This window comes from Puccinia triticina, chromosome 7A (assembly GCF_026914185.1).
Source record: "Puccinia triticina chromosome 7A, complete sequence".
NCBI lineage: Eukaryota > Fungi > Basidiomycota > Pucciniomycetes > Pucciniales > Pucciniaceae > Puccinia > Puccinia triticina.
The window spans coordinates 3,249,184-3,261,328 of NC_070564.1; the positions used below are offsets into that span (position 1 = coordinate 3,249,184).

The window sequence follows — 12,145 nt, forward strand, 5'->3', positions numbered from 1 at the left end:
CACCATGGGAGGGTATCTTGAGGGACTTTCATCAATCGTTCATTCAGCTCTTTGGAAGACTTCGATCCCCTGGCAAGCCGTGGGATTCATCAGAATTCTTCCAACAGCTGACTATGATACAACAATTCTGCAACCACCCAGTCTTTGCACGTGATAATATTGCCTTTTGGTGGAATTGGTGCTGGCAAGACTCGGCAAAATTGGTACACCTGGTAGAGAACCTTTGAGAATGTTTAGTGGGTGGAAACGGGATTCAGAGACCAAAGGCAGTAGTTTTTTCAAGCTTTGTTTCTTATCTTGAGATGTAAGTAATCTCCTTCATCTCATGTCATTTGGAGATAAACAAACTGACATAGCATGTGACTCAATTCAACAAGAATTGAAAAAGCACTCAATGAAAAAAAGTTGGTTTCAACATGGCTTGTAGGGAGCTTGAGTATAGCAAAAAGGGATGAAAATCTATCTCAATTTCAATCAGATCAAAACTGTAACATCCTACTGGCTTCGATACAAGCAGCGGGGGTTGGAATAGATTTGAGATGTGCACAAAATGTATATGTGATGGTAAGCAGCTAGGTTAATGTGTTTTGCCAAGAATAACAAGATCTGACCCTGGTTGTGGTGTCTCAGGAACCAAGTTGGAATCCAGCAATGGAAGCTCAAGCTATAGATCGTCTTTACCGCCTTGGACAAACAAATAGGGTTTGTGTTTATAGATATTATGTAGAAGGGACTCTGGAGATGAATATACACCAGGTTCAAAATAGGAAAGGAGAATTAGCATTGTATGAATTTCTTGAGCTGTCCACATCTTGTGAAGGGTGTTATTAATTACAGATCTTCTGGGCAAAAAAATATTTTTGGTCTCAGGCTGAGTGTACCATTGCACAGAAATGAGGAATATGAGTGTGCACAATTGCTGATGAGCAACTTGTCAAATTAGTTTGGTGATAAGAAGATTTATGACTCACAGGGAACTTCAGTCAATAATAATAGTTTTGAAAAAATCTATTTCGGGCTTTGGAGCAAGGAGCTTGATTTGAATTTTGGACAAGGTGGCCAAATATTCTGGAGAATAACAGTTGATTGGTAAATTCCTGGGAACATTGCTGAGGGGTGCTTCGGAAATTGCAGATGTTGATGCAGCTCGGTGATTTTCAAGATTGAATGATGTGACAAAGTGTTTTCCTCTCGTATTGATCATTTTGTGGATGTGAAGATCGTCAAGCTGAGAGGCAAGCATAGATAATTCCACTGAACGCAAGGGTAGTGGAATTCTATTGAACGTTTTTTTTGATTCAGCCTCAGTCTCAGAACTGTATTTGATGTTATCAAAAAGCTCCATTTCAGTGAGAGATAGTGGTAGTTTTGAGAGTATTTCCTGTCTGTGTTTCTGAAGCTGCAGATGAATAAGGTGGTTCACATAAGTAAAAGCTGGTATCAAGTGTCATTTAGACTGATTTCTCACTTGTAATCGGAGTTTGGACTTTTTTTCAGATTGCTTCTTTTCACCTCTGCGTTTGGGCAAAAAACGCCCCAATCGGAGTCCTTCCTGTCGTCCCAGAAACCACCGGTGTAGGATTCCAGTGCAAATGATTTTGTCGGAAGTTTCATTTGGATCTAGGTGAAATGCTTGGAGGGCACCAGTCTTGTGAGCATAGCGCCAATGCTTCAGTATGAATTTGCAGAGTAACTGGTTCCATCTTGCCTCCCATGGTTCTTCCCAGGCAAACTTCCAGCCTGGGAACCCAGATCGGTCTAGATCCTTGAGGATTATTGGCCTGTAAATCGGAGGAATCTTCTCGGAAACCGGGTTAGAAGTGGTTGCTTCGATGGGATTGATGGGGTGTAGTAGAATTGAGTCGGGTAATGAGGAAGCGGAATTGAGGTTATCAGGGGAGGGAATCTGCTTCCAGGCGTCTGATGGGACCTTGAGATTGAGCTCCAACAGTGTCTGAGTTAACAAATATATACTACAACACAGAGGTGAAGTGGACTTTGGAAGGATGCTTGAATATAAACTGTTAAGTTTCCGTCCGCCTATTGGGGGCTTGCCATTGTTTTGAAAGCATAATTTCCTAGTGGATTGAAGATCCATATTTTGATAAAGGTACAGGACGCAGATTTGGGTTGAGTTGGGGGGGGGGGGGATTATATATGTTTTGTGTTTGAGAAAGTGAGAGGGGTACCTAGCGACTACAATTTCTGGGACAAGGGGATACCAGCACACAGTGAATCATGGAAGGATACCTTGAATACAAAGCTTACAGAAGTGATGTTGATGCTTGTAATATCTTGGTTGCGTTGGTGCACAAAGATAAAAAAGGGGAGGAAGTCGTGCCACACAAACGTACGGCCGTACGTTTGTGTGACACAGATGTTGCCAGGTGGCGTCATATTGGAATTAGTGCATACTTGCATGAATCAGCTATACAACCTGTCTGATATGTATGTACATAAATGCAAATATCAAATTCCTTAATTTTCCGATTCAACCACATGATAAAGACACATGTATGCAAACGTCATTCCAATACAAAAGCTGCATGCAATTGTACTCAGCTCAACAGGTCTTGCAGCCAAGACTCAAATTTTTTCAATGCTCTCAGCCAAAGAGAAACAAAGGGTTTGATTTCTGCACACTTCACAGAGAATTCTAAGGAAACAGTTTCAGAAGAAATAAATCACTCTACACTTTGGGATTGTTGGTAACTGGAAACAATCTTGAGAAATAATTTGGGTGTCACTTGATTTTACTTGGAGAAACAAAACCTATGATCATAACAGATATCATTGTTTTATGTGGTGGGTAGTATGTAGTTTTAGCTAAATAAAGATCTAAGACTTTGAGCTTCAAGTGGATTCTGATGTAGCACTACTGAGGAATATTGAGGGCTGTGTATTAAGTGCCAAATGGACCTGATCAGGACCTTTCCTGCCTGCAAAAAAGAGAGGAAAACTTACGTAGCAGGAGTTACTTTTGGGGTGCAGCCATTGAGCGTCCTGTGGATACTGCATCACCCATTTCAATAGGGTATCACACAACAGGTCCTGGAAATCACCGCAGAAAACAAGGTAAGCAGAAACCATGGCAATATAAGGATGCGGTAATGTGCTTGCCTATTCCGAGCCTATTTCTTCTGGCATTCCAGCAAGCCATCACGTCTGGAAGAGCACATTGAGGAATTTTAAGGTCTAGTGCACCACTATCGATCTTTCCTTGTAAAACTATGTGACCTTCCCAATCATTTGTATCCCTGGTGCAAGGTTTGACTGCAGGATCCAGTTCTATCTCCTCTAAGGTTCTATCTACCCAAAGCTGCATATCTTGGACCATTTCAACTGGAGTGGACTAAATTTTAAAGTGGAATAAGTAGTGTGCACCATTTTTGTGGATCTTGGACGATTGTTGACGCAGAAAGCAGTCTGGGGGAACACTACACCAGAAGGGGAACTCTATTTATGATATCTCCATGATCTATCAAATAATATAATATTTGGTTTGTAAAACTAGGGACCTGCCCCCTGTGTCTAGTTTGATAAGCAAGAAGAATGATATTAAACTACATTCAGCATGAGTCGTTAAGGTGGACTTCCCAGATACAATCATTTACGCAAATATTGCAGCACATGTGCACACTTGCACAGCAAAACTTAAAACTCTGTTGCATGTAATATTCTACTTGTGACGATGAGACACTGAAATCACACCAGATGGCTACAGAACAAGTTGGAATACACAATAATGCAAGCATGTTATTCTGTTAAATACATCTGACAAATCTGCAGAAATGCTGATCCTTGCTGCGTATATGGGGCTGCAGTAGAAAATTTCTGAACATCATCATCTGAAAGCCAAGTACCACCATCCCTGCTTGACCCAGTTCAATCACACTTGTTCCTCCCCACCACTCTCACTCTTGATACAATCACTAAATACCTACTATCCTAAATCATTAATATGCCACTCTATGTCTGTAACTGTGAGCAGGCCTCTTGTCGCACTGCACAACACACGGTAGAAGGAGTTGGAGTTCTTCCAGGAAGGGTGTTGTCCCGGCAGGTGTATCAAGATCACCAAAGGAAGGAATCTCAGAGGTGCGCAAGGGAGAGGGCACAGCTTGAGAAACCTCAAGGAAAATCAGATGCAATCCAAGTAAGTTATTAAGTATGCATGTCATATTCCCGTATTCTGTTGCTGTGCCTGACCCAGAGTTTCATCAGTTGCCTGCCACAGACTCAACCTCAGATAAACAAGCCGTGGACCTTCCACCTTTCTTAGAGGGGGACTTTTGTATGCAAGTGATGATTCAAATGACCAAATTGGTCTTCAGCGGTCACCTAAGTAAAGAATTGGCAAACTCGTTCCTTTTGGCCGCAAGGCAGAATGTTGTCCTTCTTGCAAATATATGGGGTTCCCTACACGGAAAATCTATAGATCTGACTCCTATTGTCCAACAGATTCCTTCTACTCGGGAATCAGTTACTCACTGTCTTGGACTCATTCCAAAACTAACCTCTCAAATATGTTGCAAGAAATGCTTTGCCTTGTATCCGAATGAAACGAAGGTTACTAAATGCACCAAACTCTTCTTTTCAAAGTATCAAATGTTTGAAAAGTGGAACAAGTCACAACAAAATGTCCCCCAATGCAATCAAGCTCTATTGCGTACTAACTCTCGGGGTGCTCCAAAACCCTTTCAAACATTTAATTACTTAACTTTAAAATCCTGGCTGAAAGATTGACTCCTCAATCAACAATTCAAAACCTTACTTGACTCCAGTTTGGCTGCGCTAGAGAGAACCACTGATCAGGAAACGGAGGACGTTTGGCATGGAAGCGTGTGGCAAGAATTTCCCAACAACGATGAGGGAGAAGGAATATTCACAAGCAGCTCGGGAAATCTTGTATTTAGTCTTTATCTTGACTGGTTTAATGCTGGCGGAACATCTAATCTGGGGAAAAAGAACTCCCTGGGGGCGATTACGCTGGTCTGTTTGAATCTCCCGCCCACTCAACAATACAAAGTCAAGAACATCTATCTTTTTGGTATAATTCCTGGAACCACAGAGCCCAGTGTTGAAAAAGTCAACCACCTCTTGCAGCCTCTAGTCCAGGAGCTCAAAACGTTTTGGGCTCCTGGTCACTTCTTTGACTCGACTGCTACTCACCCAACCGGACGTAATATCAGAGTTGCAATATTTCCACTTATTGCAGACCTCCCAGCTATTCAAAAGGCGGCTGGATTTGGAAGCCATCAAGCCAGTCTCTTTTGTTTATTTTGCCTTTTGGACAAGAAAGACATTGAAGAGACAGACAAATCAAAGTTCCCTCTCCGCAACCATGTTGAGCACCTTGCCCGCGCATCCGACTGGCTGAAATGTAACAGCCTCCCCGATCGTAAAGAACTTGTCAAGAAGTATGGAGCACGATGGAGCGTACTAAACAAGCTCCCCTACTGGTGTCCTGTTGAATATTGCTTGATTGAGTTGATGCATGCGTTGGTGCTTGGTGATCTGAAGGATCACAGCATGCGCTTTTTGGCCCTGCCTACTGTTGGGGAAGAGCTGAAGAAGATCAGAGAAAAGGACAAAGGTTGGCAGAATGATCAGTCATACTCTGAAAATCCCTACACAGATGCATTCGGCCCCAAGGCAAAGGACTACGTAAACAAGGGGAAGGGCAAACAAAAACGAGATCCCATTCCAGAGAGCTCAACTGCCGCAAGACAAACCAAAAAAATACGTGTCATCGGTGAAGGTGAAGGGGGATTCATGATTCCCAGTACTTCAGTTGTGGATAAAGGATCTACCACAAATATATGCTCTTCCAGCTCAAGTTCCCAAAGTGGAAGTTTAGGGGACTCTAGTACGTCATCAACTTACTCATATCAACTTCGGCTCAGGAAACAAAAAATTTATGATATGAGTGAACAAGATTTAGCTAGCTCCGCTGGGTATTCTTCTGATGCAAGCAACAAGACAGCAAGAGCGGTGCGGAAAGGGAAAAAACCCCAGAAGAAACTAGATGAAGATGACAACAATCAATTTAAGCTAACACCAATTGAGCTGGATGTTGTGAGACAAACAATCATGCACACCCAGGTACCTTTGTGGCTTGACCGTGTACCGCATAACTTTGGGGAAGCCAACCATGGATCTTTGAAGGCTGCGGAATGGTTAATCTTATGCAAAGTATACTACACTATATCTCTGATTCCCCTCTGGACCAAACCTGATGCTGCAGCAGAAACAGAAAAAGAGAGAAAGCGTGTCTCTTCACTACTTCAATCCACAACACTCTTGTCTAAGATTACCCACTTCCTAACTCTTCCAAGAATCAGATTAACCAATCTCGATGAATTTGAAAATCTGTTACTAAACTACCGTAAATCCCTCCAAACACATTGGCCTGAAAAAAACAGTTGGCCAAACCTACACCTGACGCAACATTTCCCCAAGGTAATCCAGCGGTTTGAACCTCCTCGATCTACTGCTGCATGGGCCCAAGAGCGTGTGAATGAAATTCTGCAAAAGATTCCAACCAATCACCACCCGGGTACGTGTTTACCAGTGTACCCTTTTTATATCTTCAAATACATACTGATGAATTGAAACTACCTGTAGACTAGATTCCCAAGACGTTATTAAAATCATGGCACATCAATTCCAGCTTCCAACTTCTTCTGAATAGTCAAACAAGAGATAGAAACGCAAATGAGGACATCACAAATAAAGACAAAGATTGACAATTTGAACTCAAGGGGCCTCTGTTGACAAAGTGGAAAAGAGCAGCGGCTGGGAAAAAGGACTTGAGGGGGAAGCTAGGTGACAATCAGCTGGCCCTGAACCTCAATGTGGTCACTGAAAAAGACTTCGAAGTCAACGGGAAATGTTTCACCACTGGTGAACAGCACAAGGGGAATAGCCTGGCCAAATTTTTTCTCGGGAAAGACCAAAGATTTGGCCAAATCAAAAGGATATTCTCATCAATCCAAACACCAAAAAAAAATTGGGTCATTGTTAAACCTTTTGAAGAAGTACAACGAAATGAGGATCCATACAGAGATTATCCAGATCTGAATTGCTGATTGGTTTGCGCTGATTATGAGGCTGCTGCAGTGATCAGTACTGAAGGAATAATCGGACATGCTGCAATGCTCAGTCATCAAAGTGGTACCTTTGGAATTTCAACTGCAACAGTCAGCGCTGTTGGATTGAAAACATTGGTAAGTAAGATTCACACCACATGGTCTGATGTAGTGCTGACTCTGTAATATGTGTTTTTCCATGCAGGGTTGGGAGGCTCTTTGAGGTGTGCACAGAGCGGGGAAGGTGGAAGTCACAATTTGACCAAATATTTGTTTGTTTGTAATTTTGAAAGGGAAATAATATTAGAAAGAACCCTATGTTATCATGTACAGGAGCATTCCCAATCCCGCGATGTTTCAAAGCAGTTCACATATATCTTCAGATGACTTTCAAGCTTGGGCTGAACCCATCTCCAACCAATTATCCTGAGTTCCATTTGTAGACCCACCTCTCATCCACCTTATCCTGGTGTATAATAGATTCCAAAATCAAATTCTGTTATTCATCTGTTCTTGATCATGGCCAGCAACCCAACCAACAGCTCTTCTGGAGGTACTGGTGCCCCTGTACCCCTTATTGGTGAGGACAATGCCAATCAATCCCAAGAGCCTCTCTCGAAAGACAAAGAAATGATTGCCTCTGTTGTTGCCAGTCTCATTCCCAAATTCAAAGTTCAAGCTAGCGCAACTCCGATGGAAACAGATCAAGGTACAGCGGCCCAGGGTGAGTCAACCATATTATCCTCTCTTCAAACTGAATGCTTTTGGTTGATGAAATTCTGGTTGAAGGCGAGTCCTCCAACACATCAACTCAACCACCATTGCTGCCACAAGACCCACAGCTCTCCGCCAATTTTATTGTTGAGCAGTCCCGATTGGAGAAGTCAATTGCCGAAGAAGCTGCAGGAAAAAAACAAACACAGCGCCGTGTGAAGTCTATAGCCAATAGGACTACGACCATTCAGCATTTCGAGCCGATCTTCTGAGGGATTCAGTTTTTCATCAAGTCATTTCTTGGTGGTCCGGATAAGCCACAAGATTTTCCATCACCACCTTCGGAGAATGAGAAGGAAGCCCAGTATTGTATTGAAAGGCGTGCTCAGTTCATCTTGAAGCAGCTTGCTGGTATTTGTTGCAGTCTGTCCGACAAACCAGTTCTAGAACAAGATTACTTTGTAGCTCAAGCCAAATCTGAAATCCGTAAGAATATCAAACCACCTCCATTCACCTCTTCTCCTAAAAAGGGTGACCTTTGAGGCGGCAAGCCAATCTGCCCTCAGACTAGGGGGGACGTGGAGAGAGCCCTTGCTTTGGCAGGAATTTCCAGAATGACGTTTGATTGGACGGTGAAGCCAATGGACCATTCTCCTTGGAACTTGGCAGTGATAGAGGTGATGGGGAAGAAGTCTGTGGAGTGGCTCAGTACAACAATGAAGATAAGTGAGGAAGAGGCAGCTCAGGCACCAGCGATCATTCAATGATGGCTCCGTGGCAAATGTGAAGAAATTCAGAAATTCGGCAGTGTGGACGTGACAAAATTCAAATCTGATAAAAAGTAAAGGTTAGTCAGGGCCCAGTATACCCGATGGCGCAAGAAATTAAGTTGTGTACCTTAGAAAAAACATGGAGTAGAGCAGCCGCACTGATATCCACTATGTACCAGATTTGTGAGAACAGATGCGCAATGGCTGCAAAGCTGTACCCCAACAATCATCAACTTGCTGTGGTCCTTGCGGATAAGGATACTCATTCCAATATTGAAGAGGGGGCAAGCGCTTTGGTTCAAACAACCAGAATTCTCCAGGTGTGGCGGTCCGATTCACTTACAACCATTCTCCACGGCCTTGACAAGATGGTTCTCGCTCAAGTTCAAAATCACAAGACAAAATCAGTGAACGATAATGTCTATGGACACTTCAAGTCTTCCCATGGTCATACTAAGGGTATTAATGGAGTCCCTTGCAATCTTCCCACCAATTGCTACTCCAATGCTTGGCAAAATCGGTTGTGTAAATTCGAACAAGATACAGTCTCTCAAGTGCCCCCTTTCAACATCGAAGATCTTGCCAAAGGAATGGAAAGCCTTGTGGCGTTAAATCCCCAGTCTGGACCAGGACCAACTGGAAGCGCCCCAAATCCTGCACCTGCTCCACAACCAAGCCCAGCAAACCCTAAAACTGGTGGTCAACCAGGCCCAAGCGGGACCGGATCTATGCATGTTGACTAGCCCTTTTCATTTTTGTTTTGTATCATGAAATTTCGGACGGAACAGGAGTGATGTGTAGTTGGAAGCTGTGGTGCTTGTTTTTTACCATATCTGGTTGTATTTACTAGTTTTTTGTCTTATTGTGGCTGATACGTTGTGTGAAGTCTTTGGTGGCTCTTGTTCAACTTGTGTGATTGTCTGCAGGCAAGCTAGCTGCAGGACTGTGTCACACAAACGTACGGCCGTACGTTTGTGTGACACAGTCTGGTGGGTGCAATCCCCAAGTATCAGATGCATGATTATGTAACAGGAGTTAGTGAGGTGAACAATTACCCAGCCCAGAGCCAAATTTTGGGCACCGCCCTGTTGGAAGACAATCCAAAGTCTGCCACAACCCAAGTGGAACTTAGGGGATTTCTGGACTTGTCCCAGACTTCTGACTGCCTTGTGAATCTCTTGTGCACCCATACTAGCTAAGTGGCAGCTAGAGGAGTGCCTGCCTCAACCCATTCAGTTTGAATAGCTGATGTGGGCAGTGATTTACTGGTTAAGTTCTTGCTTGATCCACAAGACTAAGCGGGAGGCCGGCCTTTGAGTGGGGTGAGCTTGAATTCAAATATATACAAGATTCATCTAGAAGGACATAATGATGACAGCACCCACCACTTCTTACAAAGGATCATCCACTATGTGACATAATAAGCTCTGTGAGACCAAACATATCTAGGGAAGATGCGGTGAAAGGGGTAGATTGTGGGTGCACAAAGGGACAAAAATTTGCACTCAGCAGTATCTGAGGCGTACCACACTGGGGAGAATTAATATAAATAGACTCCCCCCTTGCCTATTTGCGCTTCATTCCTCCCTCCCATCCAAAATCCAACACGTCCACTTTCCTCTTATCCACAAAAGACTACTCCCTTCCTTCCCATCACACACCTTCCAACTCTCAAGCTTTCCAAAATGACTTTGCCATCACCCAAAAATCCAAGCCCTGATAATACACCCAAATTGCAAGACACGGTGACTCCCAGCAACCACGGAACTCCTCCCCCAAGTAAGTACCAGCTATGTATGTTTTACACATACATAAAATCTAATTCCCCTCCCTTCTTATAAAGCCCAAGCAGTACTAGATATGAACTTCCCCAGCTGTGCAGCACCCCCTGCTCCCATCCTTCCTGCCCCCTTGTTTCAAGAATTCTCAAGGAACTCCAACAATCCAACATTGGCTGCCCCACTCAACCCCAGCGAGCCCATCCTCAATATGGAAATTCAACAAATCAAATCTGAAGAATTCAACCAAAACCTGAATGAAGCCGAGCAAGCCACACTTATATTACGCTGTCTCAAACTGCCGAAGACCACCAAGGAGATAGTGAACACACTTGAGAAGGCTTTGACTAGCACCAAGGGAAGTGGGTATTTCTCCTCAACTCTCTCCTTGACCATCATCACATCACAGCTTACGTTTCACACACATTCCATTGCAGCTTGGGAAGAGACTGGTGAAATCCCGGAAGATGAAGAAATTAAGATCCACCAAAGCTCCACAAAAATTCACCCGCCCACAACCTCAACCGCTTCCAAGCAGCCTACCCGGAAGAAACCAAAAGCCCGCAAGGGTAACTCAGTCAAACCATTCAACTTGTTGAACCCAAAGCCCAATTCTTCACCAACAATCACCGGCCCCATAGGTTCTGACCAAACAGCACCTCCTCCCCAGCCAGCTCCCGATGTGTCTAGCGGTCAACCTGCTGAATCAACACTCAAGGACATTCAGCATTTCTCGGACAAACAGCACCAACATTCTGAAATTCCAGCCGGCGATCAAGGTCAAACCAACACGCCAGCTGACCAACTTCTGGATCCTTCCTCAGTTCCACCTCCCAATCCACTTTCTGAGCCAGTACCACCCAAACAGGAGCCACCAACCTCAATCCCTACCTCTCTCCTCCCTAGTCCACATCCACCATCTCAAACACCTGGCGTCCCATCTGCCTCCACGAGCTCTCTCCCACACGGAAATCAACCACCACAAACTCCTTCTGATGTGCCACCACAGCCCACCACCAATTCAGAAGCAGGGAAAGTACCTCAAAAATTGCAAATTTGCACTGCAGGTAACAAAAAAACAGTGTCTGAGGTGTTTTCACTGCCAACTAAAATTTAGGATGGATTTTGGGATTCATTTATTTCATTTATTATCATTCACGTCACATGTCAGTCTATTGATTCTGCTTATTCACAATTTTTTTGGAATAGTATTAAAGATTTTCCAAAATTATCATTTAATGAAAAAAATATTTTCAGCTAGCATGCACTTATTTTTTCCAAAAACATTACTTATATTCATTCTTTTGGAACCTTTCTGTCCATCCTCCTAATAAATCAGAAATTAACAGGCATGGTTTGTATGTGTTCTTGTCAAAAGGAATTTAATGAAAACTTTCTTCCGGGCACTGTACTATACCTATTGTACACATTACATCATTGGATCTGTGCTTACCTCTTTCAGTAGTGCTCATCATTACAATTTGTTACTATTTTCACATCACTCTTCCCCATTTGTACATTCCTTTATTCCCATAGCCAGAATGCCTCCACTGTCTGTGCTCATCCCTCCTTACCATAAGAACTGTCTTTCCCTCATCACTTGTACCTTATGCAGAATTTATAGAGAATTTTAGATACAGAAATTATAGTGCCCATTCTCATCAACCCATTGCCATTGAATAATTTCCAATTGCTTTCCCCCTTCAACCATTGCTTCAACCCTCTCACCTTCAGTAGGCAGTAGTCAGCTCATAGTACTAGCTCCTAAGATCAAGTAGAAATCAGCCACACC

General features: G+C 43.4%; 1 protein-coding gene across 1 annotated transcript; it reads left to right on the forward strand.

Annotated features, from left to right (window-relative positions):
* Window positions 1-10,260: 10,260 nt before the first annotated feature.
* Window positions 10,261-11,349, forward strand: PtA15_7A381 (uncharacterized protein; the record flags this gene model as incomplete). Its single annotated transcript, XM_053170982.1, has 3 exons — window positions 10,261-10,354; window positions 11,010-11,176; window positions 11,260-11,349. 3 exons carry the CDS (start codon window positions 10,261-10,263, stop codon window positions 11,347-11,349), a joined length of 351 nt encoding a protein of 116 aa, XP_053022209.1.
* Window positions 11,350-12,145: the final 796 nt, after the last annotated feature.